Genomic DNA, 24,303 nt, shown 5'->3' on the forward strand with positions numbered 1-24,303 from the left:
CCTAATTGTCCCCTCCCTCTAAAAACCAGAACCCATTCCCAACCGATTGATTCCAACTCACGGCAATCCCACGTGTCCCAGAGTAGAATTGAGCTATATGGTTTTCTTTAGGTGTAATCTCAATGACAGCAGATCACCAGGCCTTTCATCCGAAGTGCGGCTGGATGGGTTCACGCCTCACCCTCCTCTAGCCTTTGCTGATTTGCTGGGCATTCACTAGTAGTGCCAGGTAATAAATGCTTTTCTTGCAACAAATCATTTAATCCTCATAGCAACTGCACGTGGCAGTCCCACTTACCATCCCATGTTACAGGAGGCTTAAATTGTTTTAACAACCAGCCAACGTTGGTAGCTGTGGAGACAGCCCCCAATCCTAGCCTGTGACCCATGTTAAACCTGCACTTTCCTCTCCACGTGGTCTGCGGGGCGGCTGACTTACGTTGTAGACCTGGTTGGGGCCCTGATTGTAAACGGGACCGGGACCGTCTGCGCTCCTGCCGAACTAGAAAAGAGGAGTGAATATTGTCAGGCTTGCAAGGGATTTTCAGGGCCAGAGGTTGCCTAATCGAAAGCCTCATCCCAGCCTTAGGCGGCAAAGTAATTCGTGCCCTGCCCGCTGTGGCTGGTCCCTTGCAGGTGCTGGCAGCATGGCAGCTCCTGTCTCCTTCTGCAGTGACAGGAGCCTCTACTGTGCTGGTCTAGGACCCACTGCAATACCTGTGCCCACCTCTAGCGCATGCGCACAAGTGCCGGGTTCTCGGCTGAGGGTCCATCCTCCCCAGATGCTGGAGACAATCCCAAGGGGAAGGTGACAGCACAATGTCCTGCTTCCTCTCCGGACCCCTAGGGCAGGTGTGCCCAGCCCTGTGCCTCTGACCCCAGCCAAGGGAAGGCTGGTACTTGCTCAGCATTCAGATGCGCTGCCCAAAGAACACACAGCCAGCCTTGCTCTTTCTTCAGCGCTCCCAGGCCTTACCATTCAGAGCATTGGAAACAACTTAGAGAACATCTACTGCAGTGTCTTTCAAACTTTAGACAATCAATACAACTCTCTTTTCCAGATGGAGTCCTGAAATGATGACGGGGAAATTGGAGTCTTCCCTTCCCCCTCAAACTTTCCTCCTCTTGCCCACCCAACACAGCTGCTCTGAGAAATGTAAGGTCTGTAAACACCAGCTGAAAGCCCATGCTGTGAGCCAACCCAGATGAGGAAAGTGAGAGAAAGGTTGGCATGCCCTTGATCAGCAGCTGGGCACTGGGACCTGGGAAGAGATTGTGGGTCCCCTATCTCCCATTCTTAGTTGCCTAAAGCAGAAGCCCTCTCCTGGCTGTCCCCAGTACTCATGCCCAGGCCATTCTGATGCACACACATTTGCACAATTTCTCACAGGGTGCCAGCACCAGGCACCAGGCTCTTCTTCTCAACCTACTGGGCTCAGCTCACACCCCTCCCCAGCTCCCCAGCCCACCCCATATGCACGTCTGCTCTGACCATCGACACTGAACTTGAGCCACTAACCAAGTGGAGAAGCCCACACCTTCCGCCAACCACCCCCTGGTACCCACCTTTGCTTTTAGGAAGAGAGCAGTGATAATGACGCCATAGATGAAGAGTATCCCATCCAGCAAGTAGCAGAGTTTGGGGTCCAGCAGTCCAAAGCTCTGAGCCTCTGTGCCAAGAGATATGACTGATCAGTCAGGTCCAGGGTAACTGACCAGTCCTCACCACTCTGGGGGGCCCTATGACCAACTGTGGTCAAGGAAGTCATGGCAAGAGGCTGGAGCTAACCCTTTGGCCCTTCTGACCACAGCCTTCCTCCTGCTGGCTTTGTCCAGCTCCTGGAATAACCCCAGGCTGCTCCAACAGCAGGCCTGGCCACAGAGACTGTGAGGACGGGAGGGAGGAGGGTGGAAACCAGGGACCCCCAGGGAAGGTGAGGCTGCAGTACACCTGAGCAGAGCCTGAGAGAGCCCAGCTGTGTGAGGCTCTGTATGAACCACATCTGGAAGCCAGTGCAAGATGCCCACATCGAGATAAATGGTTCTAGGCAGGTTACAGTGTGGGACTCCCCGAAGCCTATCTGCAGAGCGAGAGTGAACCCCATGAGGGCAGAACCTAGAGGGCTGACAAGGGCAGGCTCACAGATTGGTTGGCCAAATGAGTGGATTTCGAGCTGTAATTATTAGGACACAGATTTTGGTTCACCTCACCCTCCTGGTGTTGCACTGTGGGTTAACACTCTGGACTGCAAAGTCGGTTTGAACCGCAAGTGGTTCAAACTCACCAGCTGCTCCTTGGAAATCCTATACAGGTCTCGATGGCACCACCACCACAACAACAACAAAGAGCAGTTCTGGAGTCCTGGAGTGGCACTGTAGTTATGAGAACTGGACTGCTGACTATAGGGCCAGGGGTCAAACCCACCAGCTACTCCTTGGAAACCCTGTACAGGATACCTATGAGTTGGATCTGACTCAATGGTACTCAACAACAAAGAGCCATACCCTTCTGTCCTATAGGGTCACTGTGGCAGTGGACACATTCTAATAGGCAAATACACAGCAACTCAACTTGTGAAATGGAGATGTAGTATCTAGCTCACCCCAGCCCTACCTATAGCCACAAGAGCAGCAATCTCCAGCCAGCTGAGTTGGAGACTCTCTCCCAAGTCTGGAACGCCCTCTCGTGGCCTTCTGCAGAACTACATCGGTGCTGAGGGAGTGGAGAGTATGACTCCAGTGCTGTCATATCCTAGTTCAAACTCACCAACTGCTCCTTGGAAACGCTATACAGGGTTACTATGAGTTGGAACCAACTCGATGGCACTTTAACAACAACATATCCTTATTAGTAGTGTGTGTGTTTTTTCACACCCCACACACATCTGCCTCTTAAGTTAAACAGGGTGAAAGTTGTCATATTTCTTTAGCATTAAGTTGTCACCTCCTTTCAACAGCACCATAAAGAAAACTGAAGTACAGAGAACTCATTTATCCAGGAACACAGACCAGGTTCAAGCTAGATTCAGATGAGGACATGTAATCAGGGATATCACTGCTGGCATCCGATGGATCTTGGCTGAAAGCAGTGAATACCAGAAAGATGTTTACCTGTGCTTTATTGACTACACAAAGACATTTGATTGTGTGGATCTTGACAAGCTATGGATAACATTGTGAAGAATGGGTATGCCGGAATACTTAATTGTACTCATGAGAAACCAGTAGACAGACTAAGAAGCAGTTGTTCAAACAAAACAAGGGGATGCTGAGAGGTCTAAAACCAGCAAAGGTATGCATGAGGACCTCAGAGACCCAGGCCTTTTCCTCTCCGCTTTCTCTGGATAGCTTCTGGCTCCTCATTCCCATCTGCCATTGCTAGATTCTGCCCTTTCACTCAACTGTGAAAATCAGACCGGTGTCTCACCCACCTCATCTTCTCAATGGCTGTGCAGTGCGATGAAGTGGGTACAAGAACTCATCTCCCATCCAGCACCTTAGCACTAGTTTTAGTCCACAGCCCTGGGTTTGCCTGCCCTGGAAGCCCCCACTGACCACTGATGGGTGGGGACTGGCCCCAGGAGATTGGCCAGCCCCTAGAGAAGGTCACCACAACTGAGGTGATTTTTCCTTCTAGGACTGGAGAGGAAGTGTCAGCTGCAATTTACGGGAGTGTTTGAGATTCAGAAAAAAGACCAGGAGAAAATAGCTCAGTCTGTCCCATAAAATGAGAACAGAAAAATTACCAGACAGTAAATTTAGAGCAAATAAGAGGAAATATTTCTTTGTGCTGTGCAGAGTCAGCACAATGGGGGGCCAGGGAATTGGGTGTCTCAAGACTCACAAGTAATATGGATAGGACTTTTTTCTTCTTTTTAAAAGAGCAGAACAATTGTATGGCTAATGACAAGTGTGCTGTGCATGTCTGCTGGAGGAGAGGTATTAACTCCAATTCACTTTCCTGGGTTGGGAACCCACCCGCCTCAGTCCAGCTGTGCCTTGCTGGGAGGGCAGGCCTGTGGGAGGCAATGATAGCCCAGACAGTACCACACAGGGACTTTAATTCAATTAATTAAACCTGTGCCAGGGGCTGTCACCTTGGGAAATGCCTTGGATGGAGTATCCATGGGCAACAGTCCATTCCTTGCCCACTTACTGCATTCTGGACCTCAATTTCTGCATCTGTAAAATGGAGGCTAGTCATAGCTACTTTGAGGGTCATGTGATAAGGATCAAATGAAACACTGTATCCTGGTGTGGCGCTGTAGGATATGCAGTGGACCCCAAGGTTCACTTCAACCACAAGGTCTGTGGTTCAAACCCATTAACCACTCCTTGGAAACCCTATACAGGGTCGCTATGCGTCAGAACCAACTCGATGACTCTTAATAGCAACAACGTGGTAAAGAGTAAGGGATCCTGGTGGTGCTACAGGATAAGTATGGACTCTGAATCCTGGCTATACATTAGACTCGGCTCAGACTCCTTCCCAACAAATTCTGACTAAGTGGATTTGGGGACATGGGAGATTTCAGTGCATGGACAGATTTGAGGTTCAGAGTTGCAACAAAACACACACGTAGCCAATATTGGACTGAGCTTGTTAGAGGGAAGTTCAGTCTTCCAAATGTAAATTCACAGATAGGAAGAAATTAACAAAGTCTCAATCTTTCTTAAACACTAATTTTTGCATATATAACTAAACTTATCTAAGCCTCAGTGTCCTCATTTGTAAATGCAAATAATAATAACATCTGTCTTATTAGGTTGCTGTTGTTAAGTGCTGTTGAGTCGGTTCGGACTCATAGCAACCCTGTATAGAGTTTCTGAGGAGCAGTTGATGAGTTTGAAGCACCAACCTTGCGGTTCAAACCGACCTTTTGGTCCAAAGCTTTATCCTACAGCGCTACACCAGGACTCTTATTAAGTGGTGGTGAGGATGAAACAAAATAATTCCTATGAGATGCAGGACTTGGCATATAATTGTTGTTACTGTTGATTACGGCCGTCCCGTGTGGGCAGAGTAGAACTGTGCTCCACACGGTTTTCAAGGCTGTGAGCTTTCAGAATCAGATTGCCAGATCTGTCTTCCACGGCACCATTGGTTAGTCTAGAACTGCCTACCTTCTGACTAGTAGTGGAATGCTTCATGCTCCACGATGTCAGGTACTGTGGTGAGCGTGACTTTTATGTTAAGCACATGGCTGGGCCTTTCTACCGTGTAGCATGAAGTACAGAAGAGACCATGTGAGGTGCCTAAAAGGTGTTCTCTATGGACCGCCAGAAATAGAACTATTATTTACTTCTTCTAAATGCATCCCAAACTGTTATAAATCTTCAAGGAAGCAACTGGTCCATAGGACAAATGGCCCACACACACCACAGCCTCCGCTAACCTGAGACCAGAAGAATTAGATGGTGCCCGGTTGCCACCACTAACCACTCTAACCAGGGACACAATAGAAGGGTCCTGGTTAGAATAGAAGAAAAATATAGAAGAAAACACAAATTCATAAAAAAAACAAACACAAACCCAGACTTAACTACACTGACTGAGACTAGAGGACCTCCTGAGACCATTGCCCTAAGATGCCCATTTAACCTGGAATGGAAGTTACTCACTGAGGTCACCTTTCAGCCAAATAATAGATTGGCCTAACCTCAAGGTCAGCAGTTCGAAACTACCAGCTGTTCTACAGGAGAAAGATGATTTACATAAAGATTTACAGCCTCGGAAACCCTGTGCAGGGTCATTATGAGTCGGAACCGACTCCACGGTACTTAACAACAACAACATAAACTAAACAGCACACCAGACATTTGCCTGAAAGCAAAAATGAGAAGGCCGGGAGGGACAGGAACACAGGAGCCATGAGAATGGGGCAGGCAGATTGTAAGTGGGGAGAGTGATGCACATTACAGGGACAGCAACCAAGTCACAGAACAATTTGGTTATGAGTAGTTGAACGGGAAATTAGTTTGCTGTGTTAACTTTCACCTAAAACACAATAAAATGTTCCAAAAATGTTATAACTCTTGTAACTTTTTTATAAAGATAACAGAAGGGTGAGCTCTTTGTACTCTTTTGTCGTCTTTATAAAACTTTCAGAAGTTCCTGAGACTGACCACTAACAGGAAAGTTCTGAGGCCTGCAGGGGCAGCCTCAGAGAGGTATCGGCACTCCATGTTTTCTTTGGGTGTGGTTCATGCTACGGTAACAATTAAATTGTGTCTTCTGTCCATCTCCCAGTCAGATTGTGAGATTCTGAGGACAAGGATTAGGTCTTAATCAGTTTGTGGGCTAGCACAAGGACCTCTGTTCTCATGCTACTCCCTGTGTGGGGGCCCACAGAGGTACTGCTTAGAATAGTGTCAGAGAAGACCCTGGTTCTACCACCACAAACCTGCAAATACCCTGCTCCCTGCCCCCTCCAGGGAGCCTCCGTCTCATCCAGCAAAGTCCTCTTTATTGAGGGATGGGCTGAGGTGGGTGGGGAAGAGTAACGAGTGAGGGTTAGGGTTATGCCTAGGACTTTGTTTAGTGTTAGGGTTATGGTTAGGACCAGGGTAAGAGTTAAGCGTGAGAGTTGGGATAGGGTTAGTAAGGCTTGGTCTGGTTTTCAGGGTTACAGTTAGGTTTAATTTTAGTTACTTAATTTTTTCTTAAAATTTGTTTGATTTCCTCTTCATTTGCAAGTTCTGTAACTACCCTTTTACTTTATGCTTTTATGGTGTTAAGAAATATCTCTAGTAATCTATTTTCAGTCTTATAGGTCTGTTTTACTCTGAATACTCATTATATCTGGGTTGAGTCTAGGTGATATTGTCATGTATGTTAGTCTTGGGTTGTTGTCTGCTGTTGTTGGCTCTCTGTTCAAAGAACTCTCTTTAATATTTTTTGTAAGGTTGGTCCGGTTTTTACAAACTCTTTTCATTTCTGTTGATCAGAAAATGACTCAATTGATAGATAATTTGCTGGATATCTGTTTCTTGGGAGAGCACAGTGTAGGCTAAGCACTGAACTGTCAACCACAAAGTTGGCTATTGGAGCCCATCAGTTGCTTCTCAGAAACACTATACAGGGTCACTACGAGTTGGAAACAACTTGATGGCATTTAGTAGCAACAACAATGAGTCTAGATTGGCAGTTTTTTTTTTTTTTTTCTTTCTTTCAGAGTTTTTCATATGTCATTCCATTGTCTTCTTGCCTGCATGGTTTCTGCCAAGCCATCAAATTCCTTTCAGGAGCAGGGTACCTGCCAACTTCGCTCACATCCAACTAATAAGGATACCTGGCATTTGAACTCTGATTTCGGCTTTGCAGATCACTTCCTGTGTCTGATAGAGTTTGAATCTCATGAGATCCCAGAACATAGGCAGGTGGCTGATCCAGGTCCTAATCCAAAGACCAATAAACCAAGACCAGAGGACTAAAAGGACTTCACCCACAACAACTGCAGGTTAGTGGCAGAGCGGGAGGGGATTCCTGGGTCTCCCAACTCCAGGTACTTTTCTTGCCTCTGGGTGTACCTCCCACCTGGGAATAGGACACAGGCTTCTCACCAACCTCTGAAGTCACAACCTCACTGTCTTAGTCTCAGTAACCTGGGAACTTCCTACGCACTATGTCTCCTCCCCAGCAAGCTTTGGAAAACACAGATGATGCCTTCTGCTTTCACTTGCTTGTGCCCCCTTGTCTCCTAGCCCACATGAGAAGGGAAAAGAACACAAAGGCTGGAAGATTTGCTTTGTGTTTGGGGAACAGCTTTCTGAATCTCTCTGGGCTCAGTTATTCCATCTACAAAATGAGGTTGATAAGATATCAGGTCAAATTCAGTAATTGTATGTGGGGCAATGCTCACAAAGCGTGTGCTGGGCTGGAGTCTCACCTGGTCTTCTCCACCCACAGCATAGACTCTCCTGCTGGTACTAACAGCAGCAGGAGCACATCAGCCCCTCCCAACTCTCACTGTTTCATGCCAGGGTTGGCACAGAACATAGTCATGCTCCCCTGGCTCAAGGTGGAAACCCACTTCTAAGAGATGCTTCCAAGGCAATACAGACCTAACTTGGAAACATTGTGGGTTCAACTTTAGACCAGCACGACAAAGTAAATATCACAATAAAGCAAGTCACACAGATATATCCCAGTGCATATAAAAGGAGTCCTGGTGTGGCGCTGTGGGCTAATGCGTCAGACTGCAATCATTTGAACTGCAAGGTTGGTGGTTCAAGCTCACCAGCTGCTCCTTGGAAACCCTATAAAGAGTTGCTATGGGTCGGAATCGACTCGACGGCACTTCACAACAACAACAACAAGTGCATATAAAAGTTCTGTTTACACTATTAAGTGTGCAATGATATTATAAAAATGTTTGAAATAGTGTAAGAATTATCAAAATGTGAGGGAGACATGAAATGCTGTTGGAAAAATGGTGCCAATAGATTTGCTTGGTGCAGGGTTGCCACATATTTTCAATTTGTAAAAAAAAAAGAATCTGTGGATGGCAAGAAAGTGAAAGGCAATAAAATGAGTATGGTTGTAATGTATTGCCCTTTATCCAAGGCAATAAAACGAGTCCACTTGTAATACATAAGCTCAAACTGTCTGGCACAGAAGGCTCTCAGTAGAGTGTGGATGCTCTGAGGACTCCTGGATGCACAAAATGATAATGATCTTAAACAGTTCAAACACATCCAGCTGGTTTGCAGGAGCAAGACCTGGGGATAGACTCCAAGAAAGATCACAGGCTAGCCACTATGAGTTGGAATGACTCCAAGGCACCCAATAACAACAACACTCACCACATCACAACTCATAGGACGATTTAGTGGACTTGTCCTTGTGTTTTCTGCTCGAATCCTCACAACATCTCTGTATAGAATGGGCAGAGTTATTACCAATTCTATTTTGCAGATGAGGAAATTGAGTCTTTGGAAAGATACCCAACTTGCCCAAGATCACTTCGCTAGAAAGTTCCCCAGTGCATTTGACTGCAAAGTCCCTTCTCTCTCCACTTTATCCCAGTGCCCCTCGGCTTCCTCTTAACCAGAGAATTTCCCACTTTCAGCAGGAATCTCTTCTCTGGCACCTTTAGACTTTGCTTGAATACTGTGGCTGGAAGGGCGCTGACTACTTCACAATCACTGGTGATGAGTTCTCATTTTCTGAGTTTTGTTCCTTTTATGTGGTGATTTTACCTTCAAAATCACAAAGAATACAGAGTTCCCTTCTTCCTTTCAAAGCCCACCTGCGTCCAGCTGGTCTCCACCTTAATTGGAAGCATGTTAGCATTGCAGGTAAGAAGAAATATTTTGAAGGTAGACAGACATGATTCTACGTTCTAGTTCAGCTATTTAACTAGCTGTGGAACCATGGAGTAATCATAACTACTGCCGAGGCTGTGTGACATGAAAATGGGGATGTTCTTGACATCTGGTGAGATGGATAGCCTAGGATCCACTTGGGACTGGCCAGTCTCCAAGCCCCCTGACCTTCCTCCTTTTGTACCCCCAACCTTAGGCTCAGCCCCACCCCAGAGCCCTGACAACATGGGTAATGGCGCTGCAGGCTAAGAGTTGAGAAAACAGGAAGTCACATGTTCTCAGGAAGGTGGTGACAGCTTTGGAGGTGCCTGTGCAAAGTGCTGGGTGTGATGCCATGGGCATCCAGATCTTCCCCGTGGGGCAGGGGGGCTCTTCCTTTCACTGAGCAAATAACTTACACTGCATCAGGAAGATCTGGGCTAGGTACACAAAATAACAGTTATAAGCAGTAGCTGAAGAATTGATGCAAAGGCTAAAAGCTCTTGACTGCTAACTAAAGAATTAGCCGATTGAAGCCACCAGCCACTCTGTAGGAGAAAGATGTGATAGTCTGCTTCCATAAAGGTTTACAACCTGGGAAACTCAGTGGGGCAGGTCTATTCCGTCCTGCGGGCTATGAGCTGGAATGGATTTCATAGCAATGGGTTTGTTTGTACTTGAGTTGGAGAGAGGCTCCATGCACGGAACCACATGTGAATTTTCTCCTTCAGTCCTCACAGTGACTTTAAAATCTGTTGCCCTCAAGTTGATTTTGACTCATGGTTACTTCATTTGTGTCAGAGTAGAACTGGGCTCCACAGGATTTTTAATAGCTGATTTTTTTTTTTTTTTAAATTTGTTGTTGTTGTTGTTAGGTGCCATTGAGTCGGTACCAACTCATAGCAACCCTATGCACAACAGAACGAAACACGGCCCACTCCTGGGCCAACCTCACAATTGTTGCCATACTTGAATTCATTGATGCTGCCACTTTGCCAATCCATCTCGCTGGGGGTCTTCTTCCTTTTCTCTGATCCTCTCAACCTTACCAAACATGATATCCTTCTCCAGCGACTGGTCCCTCCTGACAATATGTCTGAAGCATGAGAGACAAAGTTTGGCCATCCTGGCCTCCAAGGAGCACTCTGGTTGTACTTCTTCCAACACAGATCTGTTTGTTCTTTTGGCAGCCTGGGGTACTTTCAGTATTCTCCTCCAGCACCATAACTCAGAAGCATCAATGCTTCTATGGTCTTCCTTTTCACTGTCCAGCTTTCGCATGCATATGAGGTTATTGAAAATACCATGGTTTTGGTCAGGCGCACCTTAGTTCTCAAGCTGACATCTTTGCTCTTCAATACTATAAAAAGGTCTTGTGCAGCAGATTTGCCTAATGCAATACATCATCTGATTTCTTGACTGCTGCTTCCATTGACTGTTGATGGTTGATCCAAGAAAAATGAAGCCCTTGACAACTTCAATCTTTTCTCCGTTGATAAGAATGTTGTTTATTGGTCCAGTGGTGAAGATTTTTTTTTTCTTTATATTGAGGTGCAATCCATACCGAAGGCTGTGGTCTTTGATCTTCATCAGTAAGGATTTCAATTCCTCTTCACTTTCTGCAAGCAAGGTTGTATCATCTGCATATTGCAGGTTGTTAATGTGTCTTCCTCCAATCCTGATGCTACGTTTTTCTTCATACAACCCAGCTTCTCGGATTATTTACTCAGCATACAGGATGAATAAGTATGGTGAAAGAATACAACCCTTTCACACACCTTTCTTAATTTTAAAACATTCGGTGTTCCCATGTTTTATTGAAACAACTGCCTCTTGGTCCATATACAGATTCCTCATGAGCACAATTAAGTGTTCCAGAATACTCATGCTTCGCAATGTTGTCTATAGCTTGTCATGATCCACACAGTCAAAAGCCTCTGTGTAGCCAATAAAGCACAGGTAAGCAGTGTTCTAAGGAGCTCTGGTAGTGTAGTGGTTACAAATCAGGCTGCTAATCTCACGGTCAGCAGTTCGAAACTACCAGCTGTTCCGCAGGAGAAAGATGAGGCTTTCTGCTCCCGTAAAGATTTACAGCCTCAGAAACCCTGTACAGGGTCACTATGAGTCGGAACAGACTCCATAGCACATAACAACAACAACAAACATCTTTCTGGTATTCTCTGCTTTCAGCCAAGCTCCATCAGACATCTAACTAACTTTACAGCTGGGGAAACTGAGGCTCAGAGACATTAATAACATGTCTGAGGTGTAGAACCAGGGTTGAGCCCAGGCCGTTCTGGATCCATAGTCTAGATTCTGCCCTTGGGCAATTGACTAATTGTCCAGGCTATAGAGAGGGGTACCCATCAAGCTTGGAGTCCTTGTTTCTCCAAAGATTGAACTAGAGCAGATGATATCCTGACTCTACATTTTTTTTCTTTGAGGGAGCAGGCAGGTTGACAGATACAGATGGCCTGCTACCAAATGGGTGGTCAGGACCCATAGGAGCTGACCCACCGGAGACCCACTAACCACTTTGACTTGTACAGCAAGTCTACATAAATGGTTAGTACCTGTCATGGACTGAATTGTGTTACCCCAAACCATATGTTAATTTGTCTAGGCCATGATTCGCAGTATTGGGTGGTTGTCCCTCATTTTGTGGTCTAATGTAATTATCCTCTTTTCTGTGACTTTCCATTTTGTGTGCTGTAAATCTTGACCTCTAGGAGCTAATGAGACAGGATTAGGTTAGTTAATGAGGACCAGGTTGTGTTTGTTATGCTAATGAGGCAGGATTCAGATGGGCTATAATACCCTTGTTGTTGTTAACTGCCATTGAGTTGATTCTGACCTATAGTGACCCTGTATAGAGTTTCTGAGGAGCAGCTGGTGAGCTTGAATTGCCAACCTTGTGGTCCAAAGCAACTTTGCAGTCCAGCACGTTAACCCACAGTACCACACCAGGACCTTTACTTAGTTCTACTGTAAGAAGCATTTCCCTGGGGGTGGCCTGCTTCACCTTGTATCTTAGAAGAGATTAAAGGAGAGAGCAGGGAATAAAGAAAGGAAGACCTTCTACCACCAAGAAGGAAGAACTGGGAGCAGAAAGTGTCCTTTGGACCAAGGGTCCCTGTGCTGAGAACTTCTTAGACCCAAGGGAAGATTGATTCTAAGACATACGGTGATCTCCAAGGAACACCAGGCCCACATATATTGAAAGGAACCAAGGACTTTCCTTCAGAGCCAACAGAGATCTTCCCCTAGTGCCTGAATCCAGACCTCTGGCTTTCTGAGCTGTAAGAGAACACACTGTGTTCACTAAAGCCGTCTGGTGTGGTGTTCCTGTTCTAGCTGCAGTGGAGAACTAGAGAACATGTCGTTTATCAGCAATCACTTGGGTTTACCACACAACCCCCTCCTCAGTGCCAGATTTAAAACAGGTTTCATTGTAAAGTTAATCGGGCTGCAACTACCCACAAATCATATATCCTTATAGACCAGGATGCCAAGGGAACCTAGAAAAAAGGGGGCCATTTGGTTTTTTTAAGGGTAACAGGATTATGAACACATTTTTTTCTTGTATTTTCATTTCCATTAAAACTATTATGATTTGTGCAATATTTAAAAAAAATATTTTTTATATAAGTGCAAGGATATAATCAAACTTAACCACTGCAGGATAATGCACTGGACTGAAACGTTGGTTTGAACTGCAAGGTAGACAATTCAAACCCACTAGCCACTCCTCAGAAACCTTACACGGGGTCACTATGAGTCGGAACCGACTCAGTGGCACTTAACAACCCATAATACTATGTTCAAACACAGTCACAATTAGCGTGATGTAAGATTGCCTTCTAAGGTTTTTTTTTCTTTCTTTTTTTTAAATGTATAACTTGCAAGCATTCTTTATTAAAAAATCTGTATCCTTTCTTTGTGTGTCAGTGAATATTATATTGTAACGTGGGAGGAAGTGAGGCTTTCTGCTCCCATGAAGATTTAAAGCCTCAGAAACCCTAAAGAGGGTTGCTATGAGTCAGAACCAACTAAAAGGCACTTGACAAGAATATTGTGATATTCATGCTATCTCATAGTTTTACTGGATATCCTTTCTTAATGATTGCTTAATAACCCTTTCACTATTTGTTCAACCATTCTTTTATTGATGAACATTTAGATTGTTTCAATTTTTCACCATAATATATAATTCCATAGTACATATAAGCACCAGACTGCTAAACACAATGTAAGTGGTTCAAACCTACCAGCTGCTCCTCAGAAACTCTCTACAGTGTTGCTAATGAGTGGGAATCAACTTAACGGCACTTAACAACAACAACAACAAATAATTCCATAGCAAACCATTTCATTTCTAAATTTAAACCAGTTGTGTTGAGTTGGTTCTAACTCATGGTGATCTTATGTGTGTCAGACGATAACTGCTTTACATAGGGTTTTCAAAGGCTGAATTTTTCGCAAGTAGATTGCCAAGTCTTTCTTCCAAAGTGCCTCTGGATGGATTCGAACCCCTAGCCATTTGGTTAGCAGCCAATTTTGTTGACTGTTTGCACCACCCAGGGACGCTATAAATAATACTCTCAGTAATGAAAGCTAAGACAAATAGCCCAAGAGAAAAAATTAACAAGACACCAGGGCTCCTTTTAAGAAACTGTAGTAATCATGTAAATATAACTTTTATATTTACTGGGAAACCAAAATGTTCCTATGACTCACTTTATTGCAATAGTCACTTTATTGTGCTGGTCTGGAGCCAAACCCACGGTATTTCCAAATATTCCTCTATGTATTATTCCTGTAATTTGAAAAATTCTAATAAATTTTTTTTAAATTACAGACAAGCAGAACAGATTTAGTTCATGATTGCCGACTGGAGAAGGCCCAGTTAGCTGTGTGACAGGGCCTAAACTCTGACTTACTCTGTGTGGGCTCTGACCTGCTCTGTGGAGGCCCTCCATTATCTGCTTGTGTTCACCCCAACATAGTCATTCTCTTCTCTTCCTGCTCTCACCCCATAACCCAAACTATAGTTTCCACCCAGAAAGTGTACTCATTTTCATCTTAGCAGAGGGTCTGACACATAGTAGGACCTCAAAACACAGTGCTGGCCACTGTAATTAAGAGAAAGTGCCAGTTACTGCAGAAGGCAACAAGGTTGAAGGTGAAAGAACTCACAGTTGAACAAAGAAGTGGGCAGGCCCACCTGGGCAGCCAAGATCAGGTACCGCAAACTGGGTGACTTAAAACAACAGATGTTCCCTGCCTCACATTTCTGGAGGTCAGAACTCTGAAATCAAGGTGTTGGCAGGACCATGCCCCTCTAACTGCTCACAATTCCGGGATATCTTTGGCATAGATGCATCATTTCAATCTCTGCCTGTCTTCATGTGGCCATCTTCCTTTTGTGTCTGGCTGTGCCTCGTCATATATAAGGGCACCTCTCAGATGGGATTGTTGTTTTTAAGTGCTGTTGAGTTGGCTCCAACTCACAGTGCCTCTGCATAGGATTTTCAAGGAGCAGCTGGTGGGTTTGACCTTGCAGTTAGCAGTCCAGTGCTTATCTTACAATGCCACACCAGGGCTCCATTCAGATGGGATTGTTGTTGTTGTTGTTAAGCGCCATTGAGTCAGGTTCCAACCCATAGAGACCCTGTATAAGGTTTCCAAGGAGCGGCTGGTGATCTTGAACCAACAATGTTGTAGTTCAGACTGACTTTGCAGTCCAGTGCATGAACCCACAGTGCCACACCAGGACTCTTCAGATGGGATTGCTGTTGTTAAGTACCGTGGAGTCGGTTCTGACTCATAGTGACCCTGCACAGGGTTTCCGAGGCTGTAAATCTTTATGAGAGCAGAACACCTCATCTTTCTCCTGCGGAATCAATGGTAGTTTGGACTCACTTTATTCCAATATGATAAGATCTCGTGTTAGCTGATAACATCTTCAAAGACCATATTTCCCAACAAGGACACATTTACAGTACCGAGGGTTAGGGCTTCAACCTTTGGAGGGGGTGGGGTGTAGGAGGTTTTACACAATTCAACCAATCACAAGAAATAAGCAGATATTCACAAGGCGAGGGATGCACAGGGTGCTAAAGAAACATAGGATATGGTCTCTAGAAGGCAGGCAATGTCTGCAACCATGCTCCAGGAGTGAGACAAGACGGTCCAATGTCCTTTGATGGTGAGCATGTTGCATGCTTCAGTTCCCTTCACTTCTCTGCCCAGCAAACCCCAAAGACCAGTGCACAAGTCTCTCATGTTAGTGGACAAGCCTTGCTATGTATCAGCACTAAAGATAGACCAGTATAGATATAGATGATATTGATAAGAGGGAGCTTCAAAAAGTTCAAGGGAAAATGGAATGAAAGGATAACAGATTTTTTTTCCCCCATAAACGTTTTGAAGTTCCCTCATACAGATGATATATAGCTATTACAGATGTAGATAATATGGATCTAGATGGCTTAGACACGTGGCCTTCCCTGGCCGACTCCAGGGACAGAATCTCTGACAACGATCATGCCAAACATGTACTCCACACTTTCAAATGATAAAAGCTTTTTAAATTCTTGAAGTTAATTGATTCTAACAACTACTTAGTGAGATGAGCTGGGCAGATGTTATTTGCGCCGTTTTGAAGATGATGAGACTGAAGGCCAGTAACAAGTGACATGCAGCACATACATGTGACAGTCAGAACACAGCATCTACCCTCACATAACCCTCTAGAACACTTAGCACCATTTATAAGAAATCCACTCTAAATCAAACCTCTCAATGTCAAAAGCCCAGGCAGAATTTTGTCATTTTTCTCACATTTTAAATGCCATTTTTTTTTGACTCTACAATTAATTTGCTGTTAATTTAGTCTATGGATAAACTTGCACAAGTATGCAGACATGTACGTATAAGATGTTTATTGCATTATTATCTGTGGGGGGAATAAACCAAAGCAAAACAAAAGGATTCACACCATAAGTGCCCCCAACTGGGAACCTGATAACTTTTGGTATAACCATATGTAAATAGTCAAAAACCTAAAAATACAACCGGTAATTCTATGTGTACTGTGACAGAAAGATCTCCAAAAGAATTCGTGAACAAAGCAAACAGTAGAATGGTATATAAAATATTTGTGTATATTAAAAAATTATATAGGCTGCATATATATGCTGGCATATACAAAACTACATCACAACTGTTGTTGTTGTGTTGTGAAGTGCCATCGAGTCGGTTCCGACCCATAGCGACCCTGTACAGGGTTTCCGAGGGTGTAAATCTTTACGGGAGTAGAAAGCCTCATCTTTCTCCCGCGGAGTGGCTGGTAGTTTCGAACCGCTGGCCTTAAGGTTCGCAGCCCGATTCGTAACCACTACGCTACCACACAAAAAAACTATTACCCGTGGTTACCTCTGCAGAGGAAAGGAGAGGTTGGGATAATTTTAGTTAATTTTCACTTTGCTCCTTTTTGTGTTATTTGAAATTCTGGCAATGAAAGTGAACTACTTTTATAATCCTAAACAGTCAAAAGAAAATTACGCGAATCAAAGGAGGCATACATGGCAGAATTCTTGGCAAAGAAGAGAGTGGAGAGGCCAGGGGCTACTCCATTTAACAAAGGTCCTTGAACTTGGTTTTGATTCAAGAACTTTCTAGTGATGACTTACTAGGGTTGGCAATATCTCAGATATACAAGAATTTTTCACTGCAATTGTAATTCAGAAGCAGAATTCATTTGATATAAAGACATGGAAACAATTACTGCTGGCAAATAAAACTATCATCGCTGTTGTTATTGCTAATATTCAATGCTGCACGAACAAGGTGTATTCATTGTGCCATTCCCCCACCTCCACCTCTAACTTGAGCACCTGGCAAAGCCTGCAGGTGAAATGAGATGAAAGTGGTCCAGGCCCACCGAGGCAGGTTCCCAAGAGGGTACACAAGTGCTTGGTCATCCGTGCTGAGGTTGCTTGGAGAACCCAGGGGAGGCCATACTTGCAGCCTAGATCGTCTCTGGGAGCCTTCTGACAGAGCTGCTTGTGGGGCACCTGTCAGGACTTTCTACAATCACAGCAGAACCCGCATACCTATCCGCTTGCCTGTTACACTGCAGCTAGGGGTCCCTAAGGCAGGGACAGTGTCCCCTCCACTCTAGTCCCCACGATGGACTTCTCATCCATGTGAAGCTGCGTGGGGCAGCTTCCCACTGCAACAAGTGTTCTCAGAGGTTGGGAGGAGAAATGCTATTTGGATATGAAAACAGTCACAGATACCTTATGAACTGGAGACAACAGTTCACTTGAATGTTACGGAGACAAGTCTGAGCTCTGCAAGACTTCCCACTGTCGGCGGTGTTAAGGTCCCTCCTAGGGGCTTAAGCACCTTATTCCTTTGCCCAGGCCACCCCCACTGTCTGACATCGGGTCAGTCCCCTCCTGGGCTGGGTTCTTTCCAACCACACAGAAAGGCAAGATGTAGTCACGAACCCAGACCCAAGGAGGACAGAGGTCCCCACGAAGGGAGGAAGCCCAACAGCCTGGCTTCCCGCACAGCTGGCGGGTGGGCGCTGTCCCGCGTGGTCCGGGCGGTGCGGTTACAGGGAGCGGGCCCCCCCCCCCCCCCCGGCCGCCAGCTGCCTCTCGCTCGAGGTTTCCTGTCGAGCGCTGCCATCCCGGCCCGGTTATCGCCGGTGATCTCCCATCCGAACTGCTCTCACACACAGGCACCCGCCCCCACTTGCGGTCCCTTTCCCTCAAACCGCGCCGCCCCCAGCCCGCTGAGCTGCAACTTGAGAAGTCGACCTGGGGGTGGGAGCCCTCCAGGAGTGACGTGGGTCGCGGCCCAGCTCTGGGTGGTTGGGGCCGAGGGTCTGTTTCCCAGATGTTGGGGTGTGTTACTCCTTCTTGAGAGTCCCTGGGGCCTGCCTGGGTTAGGGATAGTGATGGGGTAACCCTGGCTCCCCCAGGACGCACATGCCTGACACACACATATCCCTCACACACATGTCCTTGCTCATTGACACGCATGACAACAGCTGTACATCCCTGAGGACCGCTGCACCTCTCCAGTCTGAGGACGCTGAAGACTCGAAGCTCCTTACAGTCAAGACAGAGCCTCCCGGTTCAGCAAGTCCCCTCCGTCACAGAGCAGGGAGGAAGTACAAGGGTCTCTCTTCTCACACAGGGGACTCCAAATGTCGTCAAAGCTGCCACTCTGAGAATAGCAGCTACTTTCACTTCAGAGCCCAACAAACATTCAGTTTCAAGGCTTTTCTGGGGTAAACGCCCAGGCGTGGGGAGGGCACCGAACTGAACTCTATTTTCTCATCTAATGGGGGATGCCAGGGTGGAGAGCCAGGAATATACCCTGAAACTGGCTGTGGATGTGAGGGCAGGGGTCAGAGTGCCCATTGCCTCTGCCAGGTTTTCTCTGACTTGAGCTAATAAGGTCTCATGGCAAAGTATTTATGCAGAATACAAGTGCAGAGGGTTTTGATACAGAAGTACGGAAAAGGTGATTAAACTTGTTTCTGGGTAAAGGGAAGATTTTTATTCCTCTTGGTTAATAACTGTACAAAAGTCCTTAGCAGTGTTTCAAAATGTGTTCTGGGTCTGGTATCAGAATTACCCCCAGAGCAACTTCTAGACTCTGCAGGCTGGTACAGGCTCTGCGTTTTAACAGCTTCTCCATAATTCTCATGTCCACTATACATGGTGCACCCTTACCTTCTGGGATGGGTGGGTCTGAGTCTCTAAATCAAGGGTAGGGAATCTTTTTCCTGCCAAAACTTATAACACCATTCACAGGCCATACAGAATTATCAACTTAAAAATTAGCTTGCTATTATCTGGCCATTCAATTAACTCACCCCTAATGTGATGGCTTCTGGTGTGGTGCTGTAGGATCAGCATTGGACTGCAAACCACAAGGTCAGCAGTTCAAACCCACCGGCTGCTATTCAGAAATTCTATACAAGGTCATTATGAGTTGGAACTGACTTGTGGCACTTTAACAACAACAATGTGATGGCTGAACTGTGGTTGCCTTGGCAGGGCAACACCAAATGATTTTGAGGGCCTTATACAGCCCACGTAATCCTGGTGTGTTGCCGTAGGATAAGCACTTAACGTCAAGGTTGGTTTGAACTGCTCCTTGGAAACACTATACGGGGTTGCTATGAGTTGGAACCGACTCCATAGCACACAACAACAACAACAGCTTACGACCCGCGGGTGAATGCTCTCCACCCCTGCTCTAAACAGATCAGCTCTACTGCGGCATGTCCTTCCTATCTATTATAGACACAGATCAACCCAACAGGGACCACGGCTCCCAGAGAAACCTTGAGTGAGGCATTCCTTAGAATCTTAAGAACATCTCTGGTTCATTCCCCACATTTTTATCATGTCCATGGGTAGTCTCATGTGGACATCATGCTATATCTAACACTGCTGTTTCAAGATGCGCTTTGTTCAATGTATACCAAGGAGAATAGTTCTGGAATTTATCTTTCTCTTGCCAGCCCTGCTTACTTCACCTTTAGTCATTCACCCAGTGAACATTTGCCGAGGGTCATGTTGGCAGGTGCAAGAATCTGCCCTGAGAGCAGCTGAGGACTCTAGACTCATGGAAAGAGAGGGACTAAGAGCTGGCAGCCAGGAGGCAGGCTTGAAGAAGGTGCCCTTTGGTTGTTTAAATTACTATATATTCCTGAGTGTTTTTGTGTACATCTTCCCCCCCCACCCAAAAAAAAAAAGAATAACTGAAGGAATGGAAGCAAATACTGTTGAATGATGATACATGGAAGAGACTGCAATCATTGCAATGAAACAATGGTACAAAGCCTATATTCTCCCCTTTAAACTATCACTTAGTTCACAATAAATTTTTTTAAAGAAAGAAAGAAAGAATCTGCCCTGAAAGTCTCACTCCTAACCTGTGTCCTGGAAGATTCTGCTCATTAGTTCTTTTGTTTCTACCACTGTTGTTGTTGTTATGTGCCGTCGAGTCGGTTCTGACCCATAGCGACCCTGTACAGGGTTTCCAAGGCTGTAAATCTTCACAGGAGCAGAAAGCCTCATCTTTCTCTTGGGGAGCGGCTGGTAGTTTCAAACTGCTGACCTTAAGGTTCGCAGCCCAATTTGTAACCACTACACTACCAGAGCTCCTTGTAAGCCCAGATTTAGGTATTAGCAGGATTCAGCAATTATGTAATTGTTGGAATGATTAAGAAATTGATTGATTAATTAAACATCATTAACATATAAACTCTGGTAGCATAGTGGTTATGAATCGGGCTGCGAACCTTAAAGTCAGCGGTTCAAAACTACCAGCCGCTCCACGGGAGAAAGTGCCACAGAATGATCTAAAATTATGAACCATAGGTTAAATTGATCAATAAACAAAATGTTAGTTATATTTTCAAATAATACATTCAACATATTTTTCTTCAACCTTCAAATACCTTTTCAGATGAAGTACCTCTGAAAGAAATAGCTCCAATCGTTAATCTAAAAAGAGTGTGAGAAATACACTAATTTCTCTGTATTCTCAGACCTTTAGGACCTTTAGACTCAGTGTATCTCTTATACTTTTTTTTCAAATTAACAATTGGACTGACTCATGGCTTTAAATTTAGAGGTATTTCCTGAAATGGTGTCTGAAAGTTTGAAGAGAAGCATACTGAGCATAATATTTGAACATGTAACTACCATTCTACTTAAAAATAAGTTTACGGTAATCTCTTTCCAGACAATGTAATTCTCAGAACAACCCCCCCCCCCCGCCACACACACACACACAAATTATTTGGTAAGAGAGATCTGTCCTCACCATTAACAATAAACTCCATAAGGTCAGGTGGTGGCGGTGGTTATGTGCCGTAGAGTTGGTTCCGACTCATAGTGACCCTGCACAGGGTTTCCGAGGCTGTAAATCTTTACGGGAGTAGAAAGCCTCATCTTTCTCCCACAGAACTGTTGGTAGTTTCAAACTGCTGACCTTGAGGTTCACAGCCCAATTCATAACCAGTACGCTACCAGAGCTCCTTTAGATCAGGATCATATTTTATTCTCCTTAGACTCTTTAGTCTCCAACTGGTGCCAGCATAGGTGATTATGGGGTTTGATGAATGAAGAAATAAGACAGTCAGGGGAGGCAGGGGTTCTCCTGCATCCTTGGCTCTGGAGCCAAGCCCAGAGTAATGGCCTGTGTTTTCAACCCTGGGTCCCTAATCCCTTCAAACGTCAGGCAAGAAGAAATGAGATGACCACTAAGAGCTTATGTCTGATGTTGACAACACACACACACATATATGGTGTTATTGTTCAGTGCCATCGAGTTGGTTACAACTTATAGCAACCCCATATAAGGTTTTTGAGGAGCAGCTGGTGGGTTTGAACTGACCTTGTGGTTGAGTGCTTATCTTACGGTGCCACAGCAGGACTCTGTGTGTGTGTGTGTGTGTGTGTGTGTGTGTGTGTATGAATCCGAAAAATCCGACTATGTATGCAGCAAAGTGTAGCAGAAAGACCGTGATTATTAGATCCACAGTTGACTAGGACTGTGCCCTTGGGTAAATTATTTCTGAGCCTCTGAGTCAACCGATTAATGTGTTCAGCTGCTAACTCAAGGGTTGGAGGTTTGAGTCTACTCAGGAGGCACCTTAGGAAACAGACCTGATGATCAATTTCTGAAAAATCAGCCATAGCAAATCTTATGGAGCAAAGTCCCTCTCTGACAAAAACAGGGGCTGCCATGAATCCAAATCAACTTCACAACAACTGTTTTGTTTTTGAGTCTGGGTTTGGAGGCACCAGGGATACGGGATGAGCACATTTCCTAATTTCCTACACCAGGTCATTGTTGAGACAAGGTGTGGGTTGATGGCAGTCAGCTGAAGCTTCCCCCAAAGGTATGTTTGTAAGCCTGGTACCCCTTGGTATGTGGAGCCCACACCCTGTGAGCATTCGCCCATAATGTACTGTTCATGGATCAAAGGTCCTACAAAGCTAACGCTGGCACAGCTGCCACACTAGAGGCTGGGGGTGGTTGTGAACTGAGGACCATGCCGGGCTGCCATCAAATTACAGGTCTGCTTCTGTGGAAGCACCTTCTAGACAGCACTAGGATCTCCTTCTTCTTGGGGGTGGGGCACTCAGGGGAGCTTGGAGCATGTCACTGCCCCTCTGGCACTCTCAAAAATCCCCCATCACTTGGATCCTCGAGAGGCTCATGAGAACCCCCAGAATCCCCAGAGTTCTCTGAGATCTGCTACCAGAGTGTACGGCAGCACCTGCAGCCACTTCTGTTTGATTTTAAAACTAGATTTCCATGAACAGATAGAGACACAGATATCAGCAGAGAAAAGGCCAGGGAAAAACACAGCAACCTGTTAGCAGTAGCTTCACCTCTTATTTGTGAGATTATGGGTTATTTTCATTTTCTCTATGCATTTCTGTATTTGCCAAATTCTACAGCCTGGACTCCTGGTGTGGTACTGCAGGATAAGCACTGGGCTGTTCACCACAATCTCAGTGGTTCAAGCCCATCAGCTACTCCTTGGAAACCCTATATAGCAGGTATGGGGAACCTTTTATCTGCCAAAATTTATAACATCATTCATGGGCCATCCAAAATTATCAGCTTAAAAAACTAGCCTGCTATATTTGGTCAACATTTAGTTAACTCAATCCTAACATGATGGCACTGCGGGTTAATGCACTAGACTGCAAAGTTGGTATGAACCACACGGTCAGTGGTTCAAACTTACCAGCCACTCCTTGGAAACACTATACAGAGTCACTATGAATCAGAACAGACTCAATGGCACTTAACAACAACAACAACAACAACAATACGGTACTCAGGGCCGGATATTCCCTATATCTGCCATAGAGGGTCACTATGAGTTAAGCAGACTTGACAACAGCAACACGGCATAGAGGTCCTGGTGCAACAGTGAATTACATGGTAGGTCAGTGGTTCAAGCCCTCTAGCCCCCCAGGGAGAAAGATGAGGCTGTCTGCTTCTGTAAAGATTTACAGTTTCAGAAACCCTAAGGGACCTATTCTGTCCTATAGGATTGCCATGAGTTGAAATCAACTCGATGGCAGTGGATTTACAGTATACTATAGAAGAATAAAAGGAGCTCTGGTAGCGTAGTGGTTACAAATCGGGTTTCCAACCTCAAGGTCAGCAGTTCGAAACTACCAGCGGTTCCGCAGGAGAAAGATGAGGCGTTCTGCTTCCGTAATGATTTACAGCCTCGGAAACCCTGTGCAGGGTCACTATGAGTTGGAACACAATTCCACAGTACTTAACAACAACAACAACATAGAAGAATAGGTAATTGTCAAATCAGAGAAAACAATAAATATCGTATATTTTCGATGTCTGGGATCATGTTACTTCCTATGCCTCTAAGATTTAGCTCCTTAGTTGTGTTTTATGAATGTTTAATTTATTCTGTCTTTCTCAAGAGGTGGTAGATGGGGTACTGGAGATAGAGGCTGGTTTTGACCAGTTCACCATATTACAAGCTCTAGGGAGAGAAGAGGAGCATTGAGCATGGTATAAATCAAAGGGAAAAACCTTGGGCGTGTGACTACATCAATCAACATACATGGCAGGTAAGAGAAAGGTTGGTGGTTTGAATCCAGCCAGTGACTCTTCAGGAGAAAGAGCTGGTGATCTGCTTCGATCAAGATTACAGTTGAGAAAACCATATAAGGCAGTTTTCTTTGTCACATGGGATCGCTATGAGAGGGAAGTGACTTGAAGTCACACAAAAACAACAATAAATTCCAGGGGCTTGGCAAAGGCCGCAGGCCAGTCAACATTGAGCCATCTTGTGCCCAAGCCCCCTGCTTTGCCCACACCTACCCCCTCCCTCAAGGAGCTCTGGTAGTGTAGTGGTTACGAATCGGGCTGCGAACCTTAAGGTCAGCGGTTCGAAACTACCAGCCG

The 24,303-nt window shown here is 45.3% G+C and overlaps 1 protein-coding gene across 1 annotated transcript in view; it reads right to left on the bottom strand.

The window, feature by feature from the left end:
- Window positions 1-439: 439 nt before the first annotated feature.
- The window catches only part of CREG1 (cellular repressor of E1A-stimulated genes 1), a gene marked incomplete at its 3' end in the record, with an annotated part of 116,483 nt that continues 92,619 nt past the window's right edge, over window positions 440-24,303 (bottom strand). The window contains exons 5-6 of the mRNA XM_006872648.1: window positions 718-785; window positions 440-502 (exon numbers count right to left, since the gene is read on the bottom strand). Coding sequence (XP_006872710.1) covers window positions 440-502; window positions 718-785 — 131 coding nt within the window. The remainder of the gene's footprint in view (window positions 503-717; window positions 786-24,303) is intronic.

The sequence above is a fragment of the Chrysochloris asiatica genome, unplaced genomic scaffold (genome assembly GCF_000296735.1).
Source record: "Chrysochloris asiatica unplaced genomic scaffold, ChrAsi1.0 scaffold00207, whole genome shotgun sequence".
Classification (NCBI taxonomy): Eukaryota; Metazoa; Chordata; class Mammalia; order Afrosoricida; family Chrysochloridae; genus Chrysochloris; species Chrysochloris asiatica.